The following is a 26232-nucleotide window of genomic DNA, read 5'->3' on the forward strand; positions in this document are numbered from 1 at the left end:
TTTCCCTCCACCCCTCTGTCTCTCTGTCCAGGCAATGTCTTGTCCCTCACTTGTCCCACCTTGTCAGCCACTGAAGCCCATCCATTCCACCTCCCAAACAGCTTCCGTCCCTCTGACTTCCCCCGGGGCCTCCTCTGTGTTCACTGCCATCATGCACATGGCACATGAAACATTCCAGACTAGGTACCATTGCTCATTAATTTGTTCTGTTTGGGGTGCTCACCATGGGGACACAAATGTGAAGAGGACAGAGGTGGTCTCTGCCTTTCAGAGCCCACAGCTGAGCTTGCCATGTCTCTCCCTTGGACCAGAGCCTGTTGGCCTGTGGGAGTCACATCCCTGGACCCATCTTCTCGTGGAGTATACAAGTTAGCTGTAGAGCTGTGAGTTAGCATGGTTTTTAGGGTCAGAGGGGTAGAAACATTTTCATCTGGAACAATTTTGAACTTATGGAGAAATTACAAGTTCAAAAACCTAGAAGCATATACCCCTCCACTTCACCCAGACTCACCAGGTGTTAACGTGCTGCATTTGCTTTATGATCCTCTCTCTCCGAGTAGGCACTTGCCATTTCTTCTGACCCTTGTCCCCTCCTGGAAGAGCAGTGCTCTGGGCCCTCCCAGCACACGGCATGCACATGTGTCTTTGTCCATGTTTGAGTCCATAGACGATAAACACTATGGAGTTCATTTTGATACATCCCTTCAATGCTGCTCCAACACCACCAAGTTCTTAATAGGGCTCCGAGGGATATCTTTAGATAATGAAATGCTAGTGCTTTAGTTTCTTGCCAGCAGCTTTGCATTATCTCCTGGCTGCTCCATCCCTTCCCTGTGCTGCAACTTTCCTCACTCCCTCCTCCTGGTCTGGCACACACACCCCTGCTTCCCATGTCCCAGGTGCTTCCCACCCACCCACAACTTCGGGGTTGCACACATGCTGGCTGCAACTGTGGGCTTTTCCGTCCCGGCTGCACTGGGAGCTCCCTGCAGGTGGGACCTGTGGAGTGATGGAGGTGACTGTGGGCTGATGGCTCAGGACAAGGCCATGAGCAGAGGAGGGTACCATGGTTCCAGGGCTACTCCTGGCTTGGAGGCACAGACACTGGATTTCCAGACAGAACTTCTATGAAGTCTTTCTTCCCCTGTCCATGCCCCTCCAGGGGATTTATGCCCAGAGGAGGACTGATGCCCAGAAGGTCAAAGAGGATGTGGTCAATTATGCCCGTTTCAAGTGGCCTTTGCTCTTCTCCAGGTTTTATGAAGCCTACAAATTTTCAGGTACTCCCTCAGCCCTCCTGCCTCCCCATCTTCCTCCATGCCCTCTCCCACCCCTCACTCCATGGCTCTAGCCCACAGTGGAAGGAAGGGATGGCCTGGGCCAATGTCCCCAGCCATCTGGGTTCCTGCCGGGAGGGTTGCTCATCTTTCCAGGTCATTGCACAGAGGGGGTCCTGCCTCCCCATAGTCCAGGTACTCAGCAACACTCTGCATTAAACAACTGAATGACTGCTAGGATAATTAAGCACCTACTATATACGGAAGCAGGCAGTCCAGAGTATAGGCTGGGCTGACTCTGAAGCAGGGCGTGGATGTAATGGAAACAAACCCACACCAGGCCATTGGCTCAGCCATCCTTGGGTCCGAATTACTGGGCATCGGCTCTGTGTGGTGCTGTGCTGGTGCTGGGCTTCATAGAATCACCAAATATCTAGCTGGAGGGAACCTTGGGGCTCAGTCGACCCTCTCTCTATAGTCCACCTCACTCCAGGGCAGGTCCCGGAGGCAGGGCTAGGTCTTTCAGGGCTAGGTGAATTTCCTGATTTCAGGGCTCTCTTCCCACTGCCCTTTGAATTTTGACTTCTAGGGAGGTTGTGCTCTCCGAGGCTCAGTTTCCCCATTTGTAAATGAAAGTCAGTATGTTCCCCCTCGCTACCTCCCTAGTGGGTATGAGGACTGGGGAGGGCTGGGCTGTGAGCGGGGCCACCTGCCTCTCACTGCCATGGTCTCTGCCGCAGGCCCCAGCCTCCCCAAGAACGATGTTATCGTGGCGGTCAACTGGACAGGCGTCTACTTTGTGGATGAGCAGGAGCAGGTGCTCCTGGAGCTGTCCTTCCCCGAGATCATGGCCGTGTCCAGCAGTAGGTTAGTCTGATCCCTCCCACACTGCACTTTAGTGCAGAGCAGGGATTTGTCCAAAGCTGTACAAAGACCAGTGGCAGGGGGGTGTCAAACTCTGTGTCCTGATTCAGTGCTGTCTGAAGCAAAGAGAGGCAGATGGAGGCACAGATAGAAGGGAAAGGAGAGGGCTCCTGGAGCTTTCCTGGGGGTCACAGGGGCCTCTGAGGGGGAGCCGTGGCCTCATACAGGAATATCACTGTGGTGCAGAGACATGCAGGGAGCTGTCGTGGTCACGTGTGCTCGAGCAGCTTGTGCTGTACTGTTTCAGGCGCCTCCCTGCTGATCGGGGCAGGGGGTCTTTATGGGGTGTTAATGGTCATTCAGAAATGGGTGTGGGTGGCTAGGAGGACAGTCAGGGGCAGTCAACTGTGTACAGAAAGAGCCTTGCCTGGGATTCAGGGGCCCAAGTGGGACTCCCCTCCATGCCCTTTGTCCCTCAAACAGCTGTTAGTACTTCCCTACAGTGGTGAGATCAATGGGAGAATTCTTTATAAACTGAAAGCTGTTGACACACTAGAGCAGTGCAGGGGTAGGGGATATCTTGGAATAAACTGCTGTTCTCAGCAGGCCTTCCGCCAGTGATCCAAGGCTTACTGGAGTGCCTCTGGGCAGTGTCTGATGTGTGCTGGGGCCGGGCACGTCCAGCTCTGACCAGGCATGTGCTAGGCACAGGGGATGAAGATAGGCCTTGCCTTCTTGCAGCTTCCTTCAGTTGAGAGATGAGATAGACATGGAACAGGCTATTTTAAAGCAAGGACCAATGTGATCAGGGCTGTGGGAGGGCAAGGAGGACTTCCTGGAGGAAGCAATATCTAGGCTGAGATCTAAAGGGTAAGTAGGAATTAGACAGCAAAGGGGAACAAGGCTGGGCTCTTGCAGACCTTGCTCCGGACTGTGTGTGACTTCGGCAGGGTCATGTCTGACTCAGGCCGAGCTGCGTCTGACCCTGGCTGGGCCGTGTCTGACTGGGCTGGCCTTGGTCTCCTTCAGGGAGTGCCGTGTCTTGCTCTCGCTGGGCTGCTCTGATCTGGGCTGTGCTGCGCCTCACTCGGGCTGGGCAGGACTGACCCCGGCTGGGCCCTGTTCTCCGTGTTGGTCCTGCAGGGGAGCAAAACTGGTAGCTCCCAGCTTCACGCTGGCTACCATCAAGGGGGATGAGTACACCTTTACCTCCAGCAACGCTGAGGACATCCGTGACCTAGTGGTCACCTTCCTGGAAGGGCTCCGGAAGAGGTCTAAGTACGTGGTGGCCCTGCAGGACAATCCAAACCCTGGTGAGTGACTCCTGGCACAGGCCGCCAGGTACCGGGGTCAGGGGCACCAAGCAGATCACCAGGCACTCAGGACTGCTAGTGCCTGTTACCACCCTTCCCCAGATGCCCTCGGCTCCACCTGGTCAGACTCTGCACCTTCCATCTGTGCCCCATGGGGCATCGTCCTCTCCTGGTCCTTCCATGCTTATCACCTGTCACCTTCTCTAGGTGACATCAGGGGTTCCTCCTCAGTCTCCAAATACCCACCAACTGTAGATGAGAACAGCAGTAACCGCCCCCTGACTGAGCACACCCCAGGCCTCCTAGTCTCTGGGCAGAGGAGAGGACAGAAATAAATTCTGGAAAGGACAGAAGTAAAATGGACCCTGGCCGTACTCTCAGTGGGGAGAGGGGCTGGAAAGTGACAGTCCCTGGGACAGTGCAGTGACCAGGGAAGCCCAGAGATGCTGGGAATCTGGAGGGGAGGCCCCCACATAGCCTGGGGTTCGGGGAGGAGGTATGTGTGGGCAGAGTGTTTGAGGCAGGGAGGAGAGCACAAACCGAGTACAGAGGCTGGAGAAAGCAGGTGTGTCTGGGAAGCGCAGATGGTATGGTTTGGCTGGAAGGGGTGAGGTTAGGGAGGAAGGGCAAGAAGCGAAGTGGAAGAAGTCAGGAAATCCAGCCCACAATAGCCTTGTGAGCATGCTGAGGATGGTGGGCTTTCGAGCAGAGGAGTGGCCCGTGCCAATGGCCATGTCTGGTGAAGGGCTATGGCAAGGTAGAGGCAGGGTGACCAGTGAGCACGCATGAGAGGGATAGGGCCTCAGTTATTCAGTGTGGGAGGAACAGCTTATAGGTCATCAACCCAAATAAAGATGTTCCAATCCAGCCTCTCTCTGCCCCCACATGGCCCTGCTCACCTCCACCTCCCAGCGGGGGAGGAGTCGGGTTTCCTCAGCTTTGCCAAGGGAGACCTCATCATCCTGGACCATGACACAGGGGAGCAGGTCATGAACTCAGGCTGGGCCAACGGCATCAATGAGAGAACCAAGCAGCGTGGGGACTTCCCCACTGATTGCGTGTATGTCATGCCCACTGTCACCATGCCACCGCGGGAAATTGTGGTATGTGGCTTGGGGGTGGCAGATGGATGGGAGTCTCCTCTGGGCCTCTCTCTGTCTTCTCCCTGTGTCTGTAAAATGGAGTGAGGAATTAAAATAGATTCATGGTCTGCAGTTCTGTGAAGATGATCTGGGGGTCTCACAGGACCACCAACTTCAAGTTGGGGAGGCTGTCAAACCGGTGCTGGGTGGGGAGTGGCCTAGAAACTGCATCAAATGAGGAACTGCCGAGGGCGAGGGCTGGGAGGAGAGTGGGCAGGGAGACATCACCTCGCACTATCTGAAAAGGCAGTGCGGGCAGAGCAGGGAGGGGAGGCCGTGGTTCTTCTGGATCACAGCACTGAAGACTTAAGCCTGGCTTTCCAGGCAGCTGCTGAGCTAGACTGTTGACTGGGCAGTTCTCACACTACACCCCCATCCCCCTGCTTCATCCAGGCTTTCTGACTGACCCAACCTGGTTCAGACACACAGTGTTAAGGAAAGGATCCTGAGTGCAGCATGATGGAGACAGCAGTAACCTCAGAGATCACAATCAGCAAAAGGGCTCCCAGGGTCACCATGGGGTGAGGGTCATCCCCATGGCAGGCAATCTTCCCCACTCCAGAAAGCTCTGGGCTTGACTGTGTTGATCTTGGGGGCCGCACATGAAGAGCTGACCTCAGACCCTTGTCTCTTGGTCTCTAGGCCCTGGTCACCATGACCCCTGACCAGAGACAGGACGTCATCCGGCTCTTGCAGCTGCGCACAGCAGAGCCTGAGGTCCGCGCCAAGCCCTACACGCTGGAGGAATTCTCCTATGACTATTTCAGGTGATGGGGAAAGGATAGCGGGGGACCCAGAGAGTGAGCTCTAGGCTTCTGCTACTCCAGTCGGTGTGTTGGGGTTGCCCTGTGATGCTCCTGTCTATGAGCAGGGCCTGGGTCAGAGGGAGCAGGAGGGCAGTTTCTGTCTGTTGAGATGACCCTTCTTATGTCATTTTATCCTTCCTTTATTTAAGGTATTGGGTCCTGGGCACTCACCACTCATGCCTGCACCTTCCTCACTGACTCACAGCCCTGGTGGGGAGATAGGTTCGAAACTGGGCAGCTGTGATTCCGTGTGCCCAGTGTTGTGATGGGGAGGCTGGGGTTGGAGTGGAGACAGAGGACAGGCTTCCTGGAGGAGGTGGTGGCTGAGCTGGGCAGGGGATGCCCCAGGTGGAGGAGTGCTGTAGGTGGCACATGCCAAGGCTGGAGCAGAGAGGAACAGAGGGGAGGAGGCTGTGGAGGTGGGCCAGGCTGTCTTTCCAGGGAGGCCAGGTGACCCACCCCAGGTCACCCAGTGTATCAGGGAGGAGTGGGGCCTTCAGCCTCCGTTTACAAGTGGGGTAGGAGTGGGTCTTACAACTTGGGGGTCAGTCAGTGCTGACTGTGCTGTGTCAGGCCCCCACCCAAGCACACGCTGAGCCGGGTGATGGTGTCCAAAGCCCGTGGCAAGGACCGGCTGTGGAGTCACACACGGGAGCCACTCAAGCAGGCTCTGCTCAAGAAGATCCTGGGTAGTGAGGAGCTCTCGCAGGAGGCCTGTATGGCCTTCATCGATATCCACACCTGCAGGGGTGGTCACCGTGGAAGGGCAGGGCAGGGGCCACAAGGAGGGGGAACCCCAAGGTCGGTGGGTGGTGCTGGGCCCCTGCCTCTAGGGTTTTTATCCAGATACCTACTTTCTTCTGACGGAAGGGCCAGTTGGGTCCTGGACAGTGTGGAGGGATGTGGATCCATTTGCCTGGCACCTTACAGCCTGCAAGGGGATGCCTCATCCATTATCTCCTCTGACTCTGTCATTCCATCCATAGACGTGTCCTTCGTCATGTGCTAGGCCAGGCATGGAGACATAGTTGTGAGCAGACCCAGGCCCTGGCCTCATGGTACTTACAGCTGAAAGGGCAGACACGCAGATGGGGGCGAGGCCACAGTGAACTGATGTGGGCCTGGAGGAGGCCAGGATGGCCTCCTTGGAAGAAGGGGTATCTAGGCTGAGACCTGAAGACTGAGTAGGCCCTAGTTAGTCAAAGGGGTGGTAGATGGGGAGTGTTCCAGTCAGAATGAGCATGCCCAAAGGCCCAGGATCACAAAATGATTCAGCACAGGTGGAGAGCAGAGGTATAGAAGGAAATCTGAAGATGTGGGCTGACTAACAAAGGGTTCCCAAGCTCTGTTGAGAAGCTTGGACTGTAGCCCAAGGCCATGAGGAGCCCCTAAGCAGTGAGGTGGCACCGTCAAGGCTATGATCTGGAACATTCATCCTGGTTGCTGTGAGGACTTTGGATGTGGATGAGGACCTGGGCTGATGTGGGATCACAGGTGAAGAGGTGGCCAGAGAAGTTGAGGAGAGGGAGGGCAGTAGGCATGGAGAAGAGCAGGGTGGGAGGGTTGAGTGAGTGGTCAGAGGCCCAGGGCCACACAGTTGGGTAGGGGCAGACCCTATTAGAGAGTGTGGCCTCTTGGGCCAGTGTTCCCCCATTGGTCACAAGCCTTTCCTTGACGGCTCCTCACCCATGCTCAAGTACATGGGCGACTACCCATCCAAGAGGATGCGCTCTGTCAATGAGCTCACCGACCAGATCTTTGAGGGTTCCCTAAAGGCTGAGCCTCTCAAGGATGAGGTGTATGTGCAGATCCTGAAGCAGCTGACTGACAACCATATCAGGTGGGTTGTGGGGGAAGGTAGGGGAGAGGGGCGGGCTCCCCTCTAGTGCTCACAGCTGAAGGACATCTGAAAGGTCCTCTACCCACCATGACAGGGAGCTCTCTCCCTCCCCAGGCAGCAGCTGGCCCTGCCTGGCAGCAGTCCTTCCTTGCTCAGGGCTGGGAGCTGCCCTCAGGCCCCCTCACGTCCCACCTCTGCTTCAAGGCCCAAGGGAGTCTGGTCAAGAACCCAGAGGTGGTGGCTGTGTCCTCTGAAGCTGTCTCCAAATTTAACAGCACCAGCTCCTCCTAAACTTCTTGCCACTCCCTGCCTGAACCTCCTCTGGACTCCCCTCCCCAGCCCAGACTCCACTGTCTGCCTGCAGACTCTGTTCTTGAGCAAGTGTCCCCAACTTGGCATGGGCTGCACTGTGCTGGCTGGCAGTTGGAAGCCCTGGCTGAAAATGCTCATGGGCTGACAGCATTGAGTCCCAGAGTGTGTCACTTCCTCCCTGCTGGGCTGGACAGCAGCAGGAGCGGGAGTTCAGGCCCAGGTTAAGTCTCAGAACCTGAGAGAAACCCCACCGTCTCCCCTTACACTAGATCCTCAACTCCCTCCTCAGCTTTGCCATTTTCTGCACTTCTTACAAAATCCACCATTGAACCATATATCGGGTCTTTTCACGCTGCCAAACCCTCATGCGTGCTATGCCCACAGCCAGCAGTTATCTCCTTTCTTGCATATCCGAATTTGCCTCAGCCTTCAAAACCTAGATCAAATGCCACCTCCTTCTAGAAGTCCTCTATGCATCGTTCCTGTCAGGCGCAAGGAGCTCAGAGTGGTGCCCGAGGAGCCCAGGGACCCGTCTAACTGTGCCACTCAAAGAATGAGTTAAAGAGCTTCCGCCAGAATACAAATCACACACTGCTTCCTTCATAGGAAGGAAGTCTTGCTAAGAAAAAAAAAATCTCAGCTGAACCAAGAGTGTTTGGTTGACATTCTGGCATGAGCACCTTACTTCCATGTTGCTGCTGTGTGGCCCGGTGTGGGTTGGCCAGCCACACTTTGAGTAGCACTGACCATCCGGCTGTCAGGGAGGTGGGTCTGTGTTGGGTCTTCAGAAAAGTGGTGGGGGTCACGGCAGACATGTGCTGCCATGGTGAGGTGCCGAGGGATGTGCAGCCCCTTGGGGGACTCAGACCCATGACTGGCCTGCGGTACCCCTGCTGGACCCCACACCTCTTCCTGCAGGTATAGTGAGGAGCGAGGCTGGGAGCTGCTCTGGCTGTGCACGGGCCTCTTCCCACCCAGCAACATCCTCTTGCCCCACGTGCAGCGCTTCCTGCAGTCCCGCAAGCACTGCCCTCTCGCCATCGACTGCCTGCAGCGCCTCCAGAAAGCCCTGAGGTACAGCAGCCCATGAGAGCAGAAGGAATGGGCAAAGAGCCTGGGGCAGGTGCTGGGATGTGTTCCCAGCCAACCTGAGCTTGCGGGTGTCCCTTGGGAATGAGGATGTGCCCACAGAGCAGGTGGGACCTGTCCCTGGGGTCCCACGGCTGTCAGCCTGCCAAAGGTTGCACACAGTGCCCATGCTGGACGCTGTTTGCGTCTGGCTGCTCAGAGGGGCTGGTGCATACCTTCCAGCCTATTGGGGAGGCAGGCACCTGGGCTGCACTTCATATTCGGCAAAGGCCACTTGCATCCTTCACTTCCTTCCGTTCCCTCCACAGCCCCGGGGGTGGGTACTATTCTCCTCTCATTCTATGGCTGAGGAACTGGAAGCCTTGAGATGTTAAGTGACCATCACCTGGTAGGAAGTGGTGGACAGGAATTAGAAGCGGGGTCAATCTCCAAAGTTCCCTCTATTCCCTGCTCCCCATGGCCCCATGAACCCAACAGGCTCCTGACAGCCCCCCAACCCCTCTCCTGGTTTTCAGAAATGGGGCCCGAAAGTACCCCCCACACCTGGTGGAAGTGGAGGCCATCCAGCACAAAACCACCCAGATTTTCCACAAGGTCTACTTTCCTGATGATACCGATGAGGTGAGGGCTGCAGGCTTCTTGGTCACTGGCACTCCTGAAGGACCAGGCTCCCTGAGGACCCCCACATTTGTTCCCACCCTCCTGCTCCTCAGTAGAGTCAGGGCTCAGTTGAGAGAAACTCTCTAGGTCAGGAGATCTTGGCTTCCGGGCCTGACCTTCTATTGTCTCCAGCAGCTTCCTTGAAAAAATCATTCTTCCCTGTCTCTGAGGAGGCTCTGGCTCAGAGAAGAGAAGATTGCTCCTTCCTTCTGAGCTGTGCTCTGTGCTGTTGCTGCCTTCCTGCTGCCAGCCCTGTACCTGGGCACAGGCCCACCTGCCTCCACACCCCCCCCCCAAGCCTCCCTATTGCCCTGAGCCCACTTTCCTGCAGGCCCCTTTCTTCCTCCTCACCTGACCTGATTGTAGGTCTCCTTGTCCAAAGGTCCTATTTGTCTTCCCATCATGCCCAGTAGGTCAGGCTGCTTTGTGACCTCCACTCCCTGCCCCACCTCAGCACAGGGGCTCATTCACATAAATGATTCCAGAAATGAAACTTTTAGTTTCAAAAGCAGTTTTAAAATTTGTCTAGAGGCTAGAGGCTTGGAAATGCCATGATCGGATTCTAGTGATAAGGACAAGAAACTAACACATCCTTCCCATCCCTCCAGTGGAAGCTTACATGGAGCAGTGCCTCCCCACCCCTACCCCATGCTATTTCTCCTCTCTCTTCTTTCCTCCCCTTTCTGGAATTTGCTTTTTTCTTCCTCCAGCCTCTTCTCTCCTCCCAATCACCTCCCCATCTGGGCTCCCCTGGGCTCTCAACCCCCCCTTCCGTCTGTCCCCCCCGCCCACCACCACCACCATGCTTGTATGGGCCAGAACCCTGGAACCCTGGAAGCAGAGGCCAAGTTGGGGAGGACACAATCTGGAAAGATCTGGACAGGAGTTAGCTTTTTCCTTTTCTTAGAGGCCATGCCAGCTCTAGACCCATAGGGAAGCCCCTCGCATGGAGGGTTCCCTCCGGGAGGGGAGGGGGCTCAATCTTGTTGCAGGCACAGACAGAGGGGTGCAAGAAGCCCCAGCAGAGGCCTTGCCAGAGCCAAGTATCCCTCCCTACCCCCCACTCCCCAGGCCTTTGAGGTGGAGTCCAGCACTAGGGCCAAAGACTTCTGCCAGAACATTGCAGCCCGGCTGCTCCTCAAGTCCTCAGAGGGATTCAGTCTCTTTGTCAAAATTGCAGACAAGGTAGGTCATGGGTCACTGGCTTCCTATCTGACCACTGTTGGTCTGTGTGTTGGAACATTTGCTTGGTCGTGGGGCAGCAGGGAGGAGAGAGAGAATGAGGGAGGGAGAGAGGGGAAGAGAGAGATGTGCTTGCATGTGGCATCTGACCATGCCCCTCTCCTCCTTACATCCCTGCAGGGACCCCCTTACTTGTAGCAGCTTCCCCTAAATCTCTTCTGAGTCATGACAGAGCATGGCCCCAAACCTCTTGGGCGGTTTATGTTCTGGACACACCAGGCTCATCACTCTGCTGCAACACACATGTGCTTTCCAGATTTGATTTGACTGGTCCCTCAGCTGCCTTGGGGAGGCCAATTGATCCTTGAAATAATCCTTGAAATAGCCCTTGAAAGGAGGGTGATTATCCCCACCTAATAGATCATAAAACCTGGACTTAGGAAGGTTAAGTAACACATTCAAAGTCACACAACAAGGACACCGATGCACATAGGTCTGACTCCAGAGCACAGGTCCCTACCACCATTCCATACTGCTCTCCACCACTTCTGTGTCCATGGAGGTCAAGGGCCCAGCTTTTGAGCCTCTTCCTGTGGGAAGGCTTCCCTGATCGTGTCAGGTAGATCAGGTGCTCTCTCATAGTTCCCTGTGCATCCATGTCTGTCTCCTCATCAGCTGTCCTTGTGCCAAACATTGGGAATCCAGAGGTGATCACAGGGAGGTCCTGGACCCAGAGGAGCTTGAAGCCTGTGGGAGGAGCAGGTCACAATGCTGGAGAAAGTCCCAGGAACGGACTGGGTCTCATCCTTGGCTTCTCCCCACGGTCTAGGATAGCGTGCAGTAGGTCTTTGCTGAATGGCAAGTGGAATGACCATCACTCTGGGCAGGAAGTAGTCTGTGCTCTGGCACAACAGGCAGTCAGGGCAGAGTGGGACACCCCTTCTGGCTCCAAGAAAGGACCATCAGGAGGGCCTTGGGTGGGAAAATGAGAAAACTCAATATTGCTGGAACTAAAATGCGTGGACCCGAATGCCCACATCCTTAGGTCATCAGTGTCCCTGAGAATGACTTCTTCTTCGACTTTGTTCGACACCTGACAGACTGGATAAAGAAAGCACGGCCTGTCAAGGATGGTAATGTGAGGCTGGCACCTGGGATCATCTGAGGCCCGGAGCAGGGCGGGTGCTGGCTCAGGGCCATACTGCGAGGCCCACCTGGGTGGGACCTAAGCTCCAGCCTCCTCCGGGGCTAGTGCTCAGCATGGGTGGCCCTCTGTGCTGGGACCCTCTGGGTGATCGACTGCCCTCTGTCACAGGAATCGTGCCCTCGCTTACCTACCAGGTGTTCTTCATGAAAAAGCTGTGGACCACCACAGTGCCAGGGAAGGACCCGATGGCTGATTCCATCTTCCACTATTACCAGGTGAGCTGCCTAGCACTTCTCTGCTGTTACTGCCTCCGTGTGCTGTTGGCCTTGCTATACTTTGGGAAAGCAGGAACCTTCTGTCCTTGCAAGGGGACGGGCCTGTAATGGCAAGGCCTCTGAGAGTCCTGCTGGGATTTGGGGAGTGGCTCAGCCTCACACTCTTCTCCTTCCTCAGAGCCTTGTTGTTTCTTCTGAGCTCTTAATCCCCACCTGTTCATGTCCTTCTGTTGGTGAGGGGCTATCCTCTGAATTGGAGATTCTGCTGTAACACCTGGGTGTATCCGGATGTATCCGAGGCCTCAGTGTGAATCTGCAAACACTTTACAGCACAAGCATGTGTCTGCAGGAAGCCAAGGTTGTGCGGTGCCCTCATGTTGAACCTCTATTCTGTGTCTGGCACTTTTCACTCATTTTGCCCTCCCAGCAAATCCCAACAAGTAGGCATGGTGTTCCCATTTTATAGAGGGAGAAACTGAAACTCAGAGAGATCAATTGATGTGATTAGGATTGCAGGGCAGGTGGAACTGGGGTTTGATTCCATGTCTTCACAGCTGCAGATTCAGTGATATTTTCTGGGCCCACTTACCTTTACCATTTACCTAAGGGGCAGGCAGACCAGGATTCTGGGAAGGATGGGGGACAGGGATGGTGGCTACCATGGTAAAGAGAATGCTAGCTTGGGAGTCAGCAGGGCTCATTCACCCATGAGCTCTGCCTCTCCATGGTGCCATGCAATGAATGGCAACTACCAATTTCCCCAAGGCAGAAACCCAAGTCAGTCTTGACATCTCCCTCTCCCGTTTCCCATGTCCCAAATCATTCACCTGATGACTTCACCTCCCAAATCTCTCTAAAATCCATCCACATCTCTCCCCTACCTATACCAGCTCAGGTCAGTCCCTCATCTTCTCTCATCTGGTGAAGCTGGTAACCTTCCCCTGAGCTCCCCTGTCCATTGTTCCCCCCTTTGAATTCATTCTCCACAGGGTGGTCATCATGCTTTTGGGACCCTCTCAGTGCTTCCTTTGCTCTCAAGGTAGAACCTCAAATCCTGACTGCAGCCCTGCATGGAGAGTGCTATTAGCTACTTCTGCTGCCTTGTCTTGTACCCAGTTCCCCTTTGTTCACTTCACTCCAACTATATTTTTTCAAATTCTCAGGTATTCTAAGGAACCTCTGTAACATTCTCTCTTCTGGGAAACTCTTGCCTAGGTTCCCTACTTCACCTACTGAGTTTTAAATGTCATTTCAATCATCATACGGGAAGTCTTCCCTGTTCCCAAGACTAGATCAAGTCAACTAGATATATCCTGTGATAGCACTGAGAACAATTCCTTCAAAGATTGTAATTATACATTGATTTGGGTGTTGGTTGTTCTTGCCTTGACTATAAGTTTTATGAGAGTAGGGAGGGTTTATGTTATTTAAGGCCTGGCTCATAGTGACAATGAATATATGTTGGCTTGGTGGATGGGTGAATAGGAAGTGACTCAGTGAATGAATGGGTGGAAGGATGGATGGTGAATGAACTTATGGGTGGATATTGGTGGGTGGATGGATAAACAAATGGGAAATGGATGTGGGTGGGTAGAACCATATGGATGGGTAGGTGGATGGATGGAGGGATGGGTATGGATAGGTGGATAGGTGGGTGAGTAGTTTAAAAGGTGGTTGGATGGATAACAATTGACTCAGGTTTCTAATCTGCAGTGTGTGGGTGAAGGGAAGGGCTTTTTGCTAGTATCTCCACATCTAGAAGACAGTTTTAGGTTCTAATCATAGATCTATACGTATGTTTTTATGAAGTACCTGTGTGTGTTGTGGAAAGGTTCATTATTTTGTAACATCTAAGTTTTTTGGATATCCTGAGGTGACAATATGTGATAAAATGTACAGCTAGTGAATTAACCAATTTATAAGTTTCTCTTTGTTATCATTGATAGGAAAGAAGCACCTTGGACATGAGATTGTTAAGCTGTCTCTGAGAAATGTCAGAACTTACTAGGTTGGCAGCAGAGGGACAGAAGGAAGTATAGAGGGAGAGTTGTATGCGGATGTTTTTGTATTTACATTTTAACGATAACTATTAACTTGTATTAGTCTCTTTGGCTGTACTATAGGAATACATTAAGTGATTCAATGGAAACATACCTCCTTGCTAATTGAATATTATAGATTGGATGATGAATTCTTTTAGAAGCATTATATGTTGTGTACTCTGTTACTTTATGTCTCAGTTTTAATTGAACATTAAGGGAATGCAGTATTTTAATTGTAACTCTGCCAGTATCTTTATCTAGAGGCCTGTTGCCATTTTTGTCTTTTATATTTTTGTCGCCAAGAAAGGCAGGATTATATATTTTTTTCAGATGGAGTTTGTGTAGTGTATTCTTGGTTAACAAAATACTCATAGTTTGGGGACTTTGACATGATAAATATTCATGGTGTGTAAAAGCAGGATACATAACTGTACGATCTTACATTAAAATGCTTACTTGTGTAGATACATGGAACCTAGAAGTCAAACTGTAAACTGCTTGTGATTATGGATGACTTTGTTCTTTGCTGCTTGTGTTTTTCAGTTTCCTTTTATGCACATATTAACTTTTAAAAAATAAATTTTTAAAAGTTAATAAAAAAAATAATAATCTGCAGTGTGTCCTCAGGCCAGCATGTTTCCCTGTTTCAAAGACTGGGTAAGACAGTTGTAAGGTTGGGGGTGGTGATAGCCCTTTAGAGGCTTCATCTTTGCTTTTGGTCCACTCCTCATTCTCAGTTACTCTGTTTCTGGGTCTGGAAGTTCCAGGTGGAGAAGAGGCTGGTGCTGCAGATGAAACCAGCCAATCTCAGGGGAACCAATGGGAGGAGGCCAGCCTGAGAGGTTTTTCCCAATGAAGGACAGCCTCAGAAGGTTAGGGGTGTGGAATAGTCTCAGGCTCCTCAGCTGGTCACTCTGAGTCCCTTCGTCTTTGAAATGGGGCTGCTCAGCTCACCAGACTATTATGAGGGGAGATGAAATAGTATGCATACATGGCTTTGCTTTCCAACTCTAATGTGCTGGATCTGTGCAAGCACAATTGCCATTCCCTGTGCTGTGCTTTGTCCCTTGGGGCATAGTGTCAGATGAGACTGGAGAAGCAGGTAGGCCTGAATGCAGTGTAAGCAGTAGACCTCACATCAGGCTGGTAGGGAAGGAACCCACTTCCTCCCATTCTCTCCATGCCTACGACCTGCTCTGCCTTTGGCAGGAGTTGCCCAAGTATCTCCGGGGCTACCACAAGTGCACACGGGAGGAGGTGCTGCAGCTGGGGGCACTGATCTACAGGGTCAAATTCGAGGAGGACAAGTCCTACTTCCCCAGTATCCCCAAGCTTCTGCGGGAGCTGGTGCCCCAGGACCTCATCCGGCAGATCTCACCTGATGACTGGAAGCGGGTGAGTACGGTGGTGGTGGTAGGACTCGGGACACTGCCAAATGGGTCTCTGGGCACCCTATGGGTCAGGTGCTGGGCAGCAGCCCAGGGAAGTCTCTCTTGCAGAAGTCTCCCTGTGTATGATAAAGTCCCGTTTTCCCTTCCACTTGCTTTAGTATCCAGTCCTCCAAGCAAAGGCCTCACCTGGCCGCTTGGTAGCAATCTGCCCTGTCCTGGTTACCATGGTGACCTGATTTTACTTGATACTTTTTGGCCTGCTTGCTTAGGGGAGAGGAGAGAGGGAAGGGAGATCAGGATTCCATTGAGTGGGATAAACAAGGGGAGGGGAGCCTTCATGGCCTCTGGGACCCTCACCCTATGCCTGGACCCCCCAGGGCCTGGGAGAGCTGGACAATGCAGGTGGGGCAGGAATGGCAGGAGAGAGGCCTCTGACCTGTGCTTCCCCCACAGTCTATTGTTGCCTACTTCAATAAGCATGCAGGGAAGTCCAAGGAGGAAGCCAAGCTAGCCTTCCTAAAGCTCATCTTCAAGTGGCCCACCTTTGGTTCAGCTTTCTTCGAGGTGAAGGTACATTATGGGTGGCTTCTTGCCTCAAGGGGTGGGGGCAAGAAGGCACAGGAACTTCTCTCCAGGACTGTGGGTGACAGCGATAGCCTCTGCCACCTGTACTGGCAAGGGAAGGATGGAAGCACCCTCAGCTTTGTACCACCTGGGTGTCTCAGTCCTGGGATCCGAGGGCCTACCCGAAGCTCAGCCTAGCAGGAGAGGCAGATGTGTAAACAAGCCAGAGTACTGGAGAATGAACTGGGCCATGTGTGACAAGGGGGAGCCCTCATCAAGGTGCTAGAACCTGGGAGGCCTACCCAGACTATGAAGGCTGAGGAGGCAACGACTGAGCTTTCCAGGAAGACCCTGGGGAGAGTGTTCCTGGCAGAGGGCCTAGCATGAGCACAGGAAGTACACGAGATTGAGTATGGATGGCCACAGGGTAAGAGATGAGCAGACTTGTGCTGAGGCAGCCTGGCAAGCAGGCGAGGGTGTGGGGTTTCCTCCTGCAGGTGGTGGCCAACACTGGAGGGTTCTGAACAGGGATGATGGGGTGAGAAATGCACTCTGACCACAGGATGGGGGTGGGCCTAAGGGGCACGAGCAGAGGCAGGATGATGATGAACAGGACGGCAAGAGAACTGTGGGAATGGCACAAGATGAAGAAGAGAGGGGATGGCCTCGTTACATACCTTGAATGGGGGCCTTTGGAGAAGTCTGGCTGTGCAAGAAGAGAGGGAGGTAAAGAGATAAGCTGGAGGCAGGGGTAGAGCTCAGGATTTTTAAATATGAAGGATATTTGGGCTGAGAGAGGAGATAGCCCAGACTCCTAGAGAAGCAGGAGAGAAGGGATGAAACTGTCACTGGGGAGGGTGAGAAATGGGATCATTTGGGGACCCATGAAGGGATCTGGGTGGCACTGAGGGCCCAGTAGAGATGGAGACCATGAGCTTGCGGCAGGGCCACCAGCCCTGCTGTAGCCCTGGCATTGAGCAGGCAGCAGAAGAGGGCAACTTAATCCTGGCACCCAGCTTTCCCTGCTCTGGGTTCCCTCAGCTGTATCTGATGGTTTTGGCTCTCTTTGCTAGCAAACTACAGAGCCAAACTTCCCCGAGATCCTCTTAATCGCCATCAATAAGTATGGGGTCAGCCTCATCGATCCCAGAAGCAAGGTGAGCAGTAAAGGGGCAGGGGTGGGGAGGTATACTTCTCTGTGTGCACCTCTAACAATGGCCCCCAAACCCAAGCCTCAAAGAGCCCCTGCTGGCCACCATCCTCACTTCATCTGCCCTCTTGGCCACACATTTTGAGATGCTTTGTCTACTTTCTTACCTGCTCCATCAAAATTGCTCTCCTAGAGTCACTAGCCACCACCTTGCTACTGAATCCAATGAAGTTATCAGTACTTGGCCTATCGGCATCACTGGACCCCCTACCAACCATTCCTTCCTTCCACAATGTTCTCTATCCATATTGGTCAGGATGGCAGACTGCATGGGGTGGTGGTGGATAGCTATGGTTCATATTTATGGGCCAGAGTTGTCCTCACTCAGCAAACCAGGAAGCACAGTCCTACTACATACCCAGGAGGGGTACAACTGGACAATTGGTAGAGTGCCAAGGACCACCATCTTCCCCTTGTGCTCATGTGCCCCACTTCCCTGGTTTTCCTCTTATCCCTCTTGGTCATTCTTCTCCACGCACACACATTGTGCTCCCCAGGGCTGTCCTTGTCATCTTGTCTTCCTCCTCAGGACCATCTCACTCAGGATCATAGTTTGTTTCTTTGGGCCTCTCAAATTTCCAGTTCCAGCCCCACATACCCCACAGCCTCTCAGACTTCCTTGGGTGGCCTACCATCTGGTCCCAAATGAGGCATGGATGGAGGGAAGGCACCTGCCTCCCCCAGCAGCTCCATGGCAGAGCTGGCTTGTCTTCTTGCTCCTTCTCTTGTCCAACAGCTGGAGGTCTTTTCGGTGTGTGGTGTCTATGGGTTGCAACTGAGGGAAGTGAGGCCAGAGGGTCCAGACTGCATAGCTTCAGACTGTGTTTGCTTCCCTAGGACATCTTGACTACTCATCCCTTCACAAAGATCTCCAACTGGAGCAGTGGCAACACCTACTTCCACATCACCATTGGGAACCTGGTGCGCGGGAGCAAACTGCTCTGTGAGACGTCACTGGTGAGAGCTCTTCTATTCAGGCCTGCCTGCAGCTTCAGCTAGCATCCCAGGCCCCAGGACAAACATGAGTGCACAGCTTGGCCTGAGACTGGGATCTAGGGTCAGACTGGACCAAGGTCAGGTTGGTTTGAGACTCAGCTTAGGTCTGGGAGAGGGGCTTAATTTGGTGCTGAGAAACAGACACCTCAATTAAGAACTATTGCTTGAATAACTTCAGTATCTGGGAACTGAGCCTTTAGCCTCTAAGTTCAACAGTGGACCCATTAGCAATGAGGCTTCTTGGACTGAGCTGAACTTCAGAGGTATGACTCAACTGGTAGAACCTTTAGTGTCACCAGTATGTTAGGGACCTACAAACTGGGGCCTTTATGTGGGGTCGTAACAACTTAGAATCTTAGATATCTGGCTGGATGAATGTAACTCTTCAAGTGTACAGCTGGGGAGACTGGATCCAGAGCAGGACAGGATTCTCCTTTGTTGAGGGCTCTGCTCTCTACAGTTTCCTAGGAGAGTTCTGCATCTGAGTGGGCTGGCACTGTCCCACTTTTTGTTCTGTTCTCTTCTTGCTGTTGTTTCCAGGGCTACAAGATGGATGACCTCCTGACTTCCTATATTAGCCAGATGCTCACAGCCATGAGTAAACAGCGGGGCTCCAGGAGTGGCAAGTGAACAGTGGGAGAGGTGGTGCTGGCTCAGGCCCGTCAGCTACCTCTGCAGGTGGGGGAGGACTTTTGCCATCTGGGCAGGGAGGCTGGGCCAGCTGGCCATCATTGATTGCACCAACTTGGCTTCCTATCTTTCCAGCGAGGCAGCCTTGCTGGGATGCAGAACTCCCCTCTATCCACTCCTGAGGGCTGGTTCTAGCCCTGGCTTGCTGTGGCCTTCCCAGTTATAAGATCCTGTGCTCCTTGGATGCCTTTCTTAGACCAGTCCTACCATGTGACCTCCTTTGACTTCAAGAGGACAACCTAGTTCTCCGCACCAGGACCAACCAAACCAAACCCAGAATATTTTGAAACCTGGCTTAATTCCTGTAAGACCAGGATTCTCAGCTGGGATGAGGGAGACAGATCACTTTTATATATTGCAATGTGAGTGCTGAGCCCCTGTGCTAGTTCCCCCTGTTCACCTCAGGGTATAAAGTATGTGTTTAATCTTTTGGTCCTATAGTGTCTTTGCTGTGGGAAGGGGAGAGAGTGGGGGAATGTGTGGGGGACAAAGATCAGACTGTGTGCGAGTGGCCTGTATATCTTTTGTCTATGTGTACAGGGCTAAGCTGGTCTGAGTTTGGGGGTTGGGATGCCTGAGCCCAAGGTGTGCTTGAAAGGGGCTTAAAGGGACTGGCTGGGACCAGGGTGGGTTGTGGGATAAATGTTGGGACATTAGTCTGGGAGGTAGTAGCCTAAGTGTGCAGGGGCTGGGGACTAAAGAAGGAACCAGCTTCTGGGACTTGACTAGGGCCAGTGGAGCCAGAATAGCTCTTGCATCCTGTCAGAAATATCTCCTTGGTTCATCAACAACTCCAAGAAGGATGCTGCTTTGGGTCAAATCCTTATGTCCTGAGAGTGCCTATAAAATGTTACTTTGGGGGCAGCCCCGGTGGTGCAGCGGCTTAGCGCCGCCTGCAGCCTGAAGTGTGATCCTGGAGACCCGGGATTGAGTCCTATGTCGAGCTCCCTGCATGGAGCCTGCTTCTCCCTCTGCCTGTGTCTCTGCCTCTCTTTCTCTCTGTGTCTCTCATGAATAAATAAATAAAATCTTAAAAAAAAATAAAAAGAACTTTGCTAAAAAAAATAAAAAATAAATAATAAAATGTTACTTTGTGATCAGGATGAAAGGACCAAGTTAGGCCATGATCTGGGCAGGTATGTGGATGGGGGCTTTAGACAGGGAAGGTGTGATGTGGAGGTGGGGCATCCTCCTAGGCCATGATTAGGAGGAACGCCTAGAAAAGTGACGATGGAGAATCCCCTGGAGGAGGCATGTTGATGATCAGCCCCGAGTCCCCCAATACTACCACAGAGTCAGTCCTTAAGTGTCTTAGGTCATCTGCATCTGGATGCCCAAACATTCCACAGGGAGTTCTCCCCAGCTTCCTGGGTGGGAGGGGCTGCTAGTAAAAGTAGAGGCCCCAAGACAGCACTGCTCCCTGGGATGACCACATGCTGAGACAGCTTTGCCCCACCAGTGTTTACTTGGCTCCACGGGTAGCCCAGATTCAATCTGAGCCAGAAGGAAGGTGCTGTGGTGGTCTGCCCCGACACCATCATACTGATGGAGATAGGGAGACTCAGGAGGAGTGTGGATAGGTGGAAGTCACACAGAATCCAGTTCACTGCTTCTAACATTTAGCTCCTAGACACAAGGGGCTCCAGATGTTTGTTCTATACTCTAGTTCCCCTTAAAGGCCTAGGGCTGGTGGGTGGGCACAGAATTATGCCCATCATCCCATTGCACAGATCACAGAGTGTGTGTGTGGGATGAGATCTTTTTCCCAACTCATGCCCATGCCACTTCTCATTCACTCAGGATGGCATCACCTTTTGAACTCCTCCCCTAGTCTCTGCCAGCCTGAGTGATCACAGAAGAGTCCAGATAATACATCATTTACTTTCTAGGTTCCTGAGAGGTTGCCTTTATTCCCATGCTGATTGCACAAAGCCATTCCTTTAGCAGGGAGTGCTATGAAGGGTTAGGGTGAGAAACCCTGTAACATTACAGAACTAGCTTCAGCTCCAAGACCACACACAACTCCCTTGCCCATCCCCTTAAGACGCATTCTTTATGGAAAGCGCTAGACCACAGTGATCCTCCTGAGAGCCTCAATGGCCCTTCTGCACTCCTTCCTTGATTACCCATCACCACCCTTATGCAGAGAGGAAGAGGTGGGAGAAGGCAAGGTATGACCAAATTTTCTCCAAGGACATCCTGTAGGAGAAGGACATACTAGAGAAGGAATGCACTGTATGAAAGGATTCCTGGGAGGAGGATTAAACAATGGAGGTCTCCTGGGATTTTCAGATGGCGACCTCTTTGATGGGCACTGTGAATCCCAGGGTTTCTGTGGCAGGGGAGTCAATGTGATTCAGTAGGGAGGGTCTGTCTGATGACTCCCCTGGGAAGAACTGGTAATTTGTTCTTCTTAGGGGACACTGCTGGTTTGACCTTCCCCTTGGGGGATACTGGTGGCTTCACTATCCCCTTGCACTGGTGGTTTCACATTCTCCTGGGGGGGATACTGCTGGACTGAGGGCCTCATGCTTCGGGGCTTCTGTGACACAGAGGAAGCTTGGACATCTGAAAGTTCTGGGGGGTTAGGCTGGCTGGAAGGTGGCCCCTGTTCAGGGGTTTTCCATGACTCATTTTCTATGTCAGGGGCTGCTGGTTCCTGAATATCTGTAGGGGATAGAAAAGACATAAAGAGATTCCTTTAGTGTCACTTACCCAATCTGTGTTTGCTGTGTGGTGAACTTACAGTCATCTCTTAAATGTCAGAACCACCCTCACTCCCTCAGGCTTATTCTTCTAAACTTCCTCCCCCCAAGATTTTGGGCAAAAACTTGTAAGTGGCCCTCCAATTTTGCTTGGGATAAAAACAAGTCCATTATGTGAAGTTATGGAAACTCCAAAGGGAGTCTCAAAAGGAGCATTTGCTTAAAGATTATATATTTTACAGTGTTTCCCCACTAGAATATGAACTTGAGCCCAGGAACCTTTGACTTGATTGCCTCTCTATCCCTGGTACCCAGAAAAATGTCACATAACTAGGTGCTTGATAAATATTTTTTTGACTAATTGACTGATGGAAAAATTGGTAATAGGCAGCTAGAGAGTTGAGATCTACTCTCCTACTCAGGGCAAATTTTTTAAATGGATAAAATACAAAGGAACATTAAAATTATTTAACAATATAGTGAGGAATGAAATGTGCAAATCCTAAAAGGTAAGCCCAGACCCAATTATACAATGTCTATAAGGAATTCACTTTAGATACAAGGACACAAATAGATTGAAATAAAAGAATGGAGAAACAAATACTTTGTGAACACTACTGGAAAGATGACGGTATTAATATCACACAAAGTATATTTCAGAGAAAGAATATTGCCAGGAATAAAGAAGTTCATTGCCTAATGATAAAGAATTCATTTCATCAAGAAGACCTAACTCTAAATGTTTACACACCTATTAACAGTGTTTCAAAACACATGAAACAAAGACAAGACTGCAAATACAAATCTATAATTATACTTGAAGACTTCAATACCCCATTCTCAAAAACTAATAGAACAACTGGGTAGAAAATCAGTAAGGTGTAGAACACCTGAAAAACACTGCTAGTTCTGGTCCAAGAGGGTGATGTAGGAAGATGCTGAACTCACCTCCTCCATGGACACCTATTTTATGGAGCAATTTCTCTTGAAGATGATCTGAGGGGTGACTGAACAGCCTCTTCACCACAAAAGAAACCACAAATGTAGTGATCTGAAGGGTCACCACACCTCAATGTTGATAGCAATATCCACAATAGACAAATTATGGAAAGAGCCCAGGTGTCCATTGGCAGATGAATGGATAAAGATGTGGTAGATGTATACAATGAAATACTACTCAGCCATCAAAAAAATGAAATCTCGCCATTTGCAATGACATGGATGGAACTAGAGGATATTATGCTAAACGAAATAAGTCAATCAGAGAAAGACAATTATATGATCTCACACATGTGGAATTGAAGAAACAAAACAGGATCATTAGGAATAGAGGAAAGAATAAGACAAAATCAAAGAGGGAGACAAACCATAAAAGACTCTTAATCATAGGAAACAAACTGAGGCTCACTGGAGGAGAGTGGGGTGAAGGGGTATGGGGTAACTTAATGATGAACATTAAGGATGTAACGAGAACTGGGTGTTATATAAGACTGATGAATCACTGACCTCTACCTTTGAAGCCAATAATACTTTATATGCTAATTAACTGAATTTTTTTTTTAATTAACTGAATTTAAAGAAGAAAAAAATCACACAGAGAATGGCAAGAAAGACACAAGAAGGGCAGCCTGAGTGGCTCAGTGGTTTAGTGCCGCCTTCAGCCCAGGGCGTGATCCTGGAGACGCAGGATCAAGTCCCACATCGGGCTCCCTGCATGGAGCCTGCTTCTCCCTCTACCTGTGCCTCTGCCTCTCTCTGTTTCTCATGAATAAATAAATAAAATCTTAAAAAAAAAAAAAGACACGAGAAGGAAGGGAACCTCCACCACCAACTCTGCAAACTGCAGTAGGGGGTGGGGTGGATAGTACTGAGGGGTGGTGAACAGATTTGTCTGTTCTAAAGAACAGAAAAAAAAAAAAGCTTTGGTTTAAAAGGGCAACTAGGATATAAAGGAAGCAGCCCCAGAAACCTGCCAAATAGCAGGGGAGCTGGCTGGAACCCTCTCTGGTAATAGGAGCTGGCAAGTACCCTGATAGTGTGGATGGAAACAAGGTCTGGGCATCCCAGCTGGCTTACTGCCTCAGTGAGCTCCAGGCTCCTAGCCCACACCAGCCTAAGCCATCCCTCTAAGGCAGCCGCAGTGTAGCACATACTGGTACGATCCTGGTGAGTGCTAGTTACAACTACAGTCATCTTGCCAAGGTAACGTAGATGTAAAACACCATGGAACATTCTAGGTCCAAACCACTTTGGCTCCAGACAACTTGCTAAGGTACAGGCACAGATGCACACCTCAGCTCTAGCTGTCCTACCAGGGTGCCCCCTGCGTTAAGTACCCTGGAACACCCTGGCTTGCACCCACTTCAGCTTCAGTAGTACTACCAGGGCACTGACTACATGAAGAATCCCAAGACTACCTCCACCTCTACCCATTTTAGCTTTGGCCATCCAGAGTGCCCCAGGAATCCCAACCTATAACCAGCCACAGCTTTAACCAGCCAGTCACCAGACACATACAATATACACAAGGGATGACCATAGGCAAGACCACTTCTCTTAGTTTATGAGAAGTAGCTGTTCTGCCTAATTCATAGAAACAGACACAGAAAGTCAAGCCAAATAAAGAGACAAAGGAATATGCTGCAAATGAAAAATAAGACAAAACCTCAGAAAAAGAACTAAATGAAATGTAGATAACCAATTTATCTAATAAAGGGTTCAGAGTGATGGTCATAAAAATGTTCAACAGACTGGAGAGAATAGTAGATGAACTTAGGATTTCAACAAAGAGAAAACATGAAAAATGGCCAGAATTTAAGAACACAATAAATGAAATGAAAAATACACTAGAAGGAAGGAACATATTAGAGGATGCAGAAGAACAGAGATCTGGAAGACAGGGTAAAGGAGAACACCTGAGCTGAATAGCAAAAAGAAAAAAATTCCAAGATTTTTTTTTAAAAGTAATCTCTGTACTCAATGTAGGGCTTGATCTCATCCCTGAGATCAAGAGTCACACACTCTACCAACTAAGCCAGCCAAAGGTATTGAATATTAAATATTATAATAGTTTAATATTAAGTATTAATAATTCCAGAGCACTCTGGAAAAAATAATTTTAAAAAATGAGCGAGCATAGGATAAGAGGTATCTTGGGCAACATTAAATGAACAAATGTTTGCATTATAGGCATTCCAGAAGAAGAGAGAGAGAGAAAGGCAGAAAACTTAGTTGAAGAAACAGCTGTAAACTTCCATATGCTGCCTACAAGAGACTCACTAAAGACCTAAAGACACACACAGATTAAAAGTGAAGGGATGGGGATCCCCGGGTGGCGCAGCGGTTTGGCGCCTGCCTTTGGCCCAGGGCGCGATCCTGGAGACCCGGGATCAAATCCCACGTCGGGCTCCCGGTGCATGGAGCCTGTTTCTCCCTCTGCCTGTGTGTCTGCCTCTCTCTCTCTCTCTCTCTCTCTCTCTCTCTGACTATCATAAATTAATTAATTAATTAATTAGAAAAATAAACAGGAGGACTAACACTTAAAAAAAAAAAGTGAAGGGATGGAAAGACATATTCCATGCAAATACAAGGGGGGAAAAAGCCAGAGTACTAATCCTTTTATTAGACAAAACAGCCTTTAAAACAAAGACTGTAGGGATCCCCGGGTGGCTCGGCGGTTTGGCACCTGCCTTCGGCCCGGGGCGTGATCCTGGAGTCCTGGGATCGAGTCCCGCATCGGGCTCCCTGCATGGAGCCTGCTTCTTCTCTATGTCTCTGCCCCTCTCTCTCATGAATAAATAAATAAAAATTAAAAAAAAAAAAAAAAACAAAGACTGTAACAAGACACAAAGAAGGGCATTGCATAATGATAAAGGGATCAATCCAGAAACAGGATACAACAATTGTAAATATCAATGCATCCAACATGGGAGCACCTACATACATAGATATTAACATTCATAAGGGGAGAAATTAACAGGGAATAATAATAGAAGGGAACTTTAACACCCTACTTACATCAATGGATAGATCTTCCAGACAGAAAACCAACAAGGAAACTGGCTTTGAACAACACATTAGATCAGATGGACTTAAGAGATATATACAGAACATTCCATCCAAAAGCAGAATATACATTCTTTTCAAGTGCACATGAACATTCTCCAGACAGATGTGTTAGGCCACAAAATAAGTCTTAATAAATTTAGGAAGACTAATCAAGTCATCCATATTTTCTGACCACAACAGCATGGAATTAAAAATCAATTACAAGAATCAAAAAAACAGGGGCAGCCCGGGTGGCTCAGTGGTTTAGCGCCTGCCTTCCGCCCAGGGCATGATCCTGCAGTCCAGGGATCAAGTCCCACATCAGGCTCCCTGCATGAAGCCTGCTTCTCCCTCTGCCTGTGTCTCTGCCTCTCTCTCTATCTCTCTGTCTCTCATTAATAAATAAATAAAATCTTTTAAAAAAAAACAAGAATCAAAAAAACAGAAAAGCACAAACATATAAAGGCTAAGCAACATGCTACTAAACAACGAATGGATCAGTGAAGAAATCAAAGAGGAAATTTAAAAAAATACATGGAGACAAATAAAAATGTAAACACAACAGTCCAAAATCTTTGGGATGCAGCAAAAGCAGTCCTAAGAGGAAAGTACATAGCAACACAGGCCTTCCTCAAGAAACAAGAAAAGTCCCAAATACACAACCTAATCTTACGCCTAAA

General features: G+C 50.6%; 2 protein-coding genes across 2 annotated transcripts in view; one reads left to right on the plus strand and one right to left on the minus strand.

The window, feature by feature from the left end:
- Positions 1 to 19788, plus strand: part of MYO7A (myosin VIIA) — a 67224-nt gene extending 47436 nt beyond the window's left edge. The window contains 18 exon segments of the mRNA XM_055320764.1: positions 1163 to 1280; positions 2018 to 2144; positions 3285 to 3454; positions 4367 to 4557; positions 5239 to 5363; positions 5976 to 6133; positions 7089 to 7242; positions 8473 to 8628; positions 9159 to 9264; positions 10375 to 10488; positions 11531 to 11618; positions 11801 to 11907; positions 15159 to 15344; positions 15794 to 15910; positions 16978 to 17061; positions 17952 to 18071; positions 18651 to 18788; positions 18876 to 19788. Of these exon segments, the coding sequence (XP_055176739.1) occupies positions 1163 to 1280; positions 2018 to 2144; positions 3285 to 3454; positions 4367 to 4557; positions 5239 to 5363; positions 5976 to 6133; positions 7089 to 7242; positions 8473 to 8628; positions 9159 to 9264; positions 10375 to 10488; positions 11531 to 11618; positions 11801 to 11907; positions 15159 to 15344; positions 15794 to 15910; positions 16978 to 17061; positions 17952 to 18071; positions 18651 to 18740 (2211 nt within the window). The 3' untranslated portion in view covers positions 18741 to 18788; positions 18876 to 19788.
- Positions 19789 to 20710: 922 nt separating this feature from the next.
- Positions 20711 to 26232, minus strand: part of GDPD4 (glycerophosphodiester phosphodiesterase domain containing 4) — a 108955-nt gene continuing 103433 nt past the window's right edge. Inside the window, exon 16 of the mRNA XM_055320363.1 lies at positions 20711 to 21467. Coding sequence (XP_055176338.1) covers positions 21214 to 21467 — 254 coding nt within the window. The 3' untranslated portion in view covers positions 20711 to 21213. The remainder of the gene's footprint in view (positions 21468 to 26232) is intronic.

The sequence above is a fragment of the Nyctereutes procyonoides genome, unplaced genomic scaffold, assembly GCF_905146905.1.
Source record: "Nyctereutes procyonoides isolate TBG_1078 unplaced genomic scaffold, NYPRO_anot_genome, whole genome shotgun sequence".
Classification (NCBI taxonomy): Eukaryota; Metazoa; Chordata; class Mammalia; order Carnivora; family Canidae; genus Nyctereutes; species Nyctereutes procyonoides.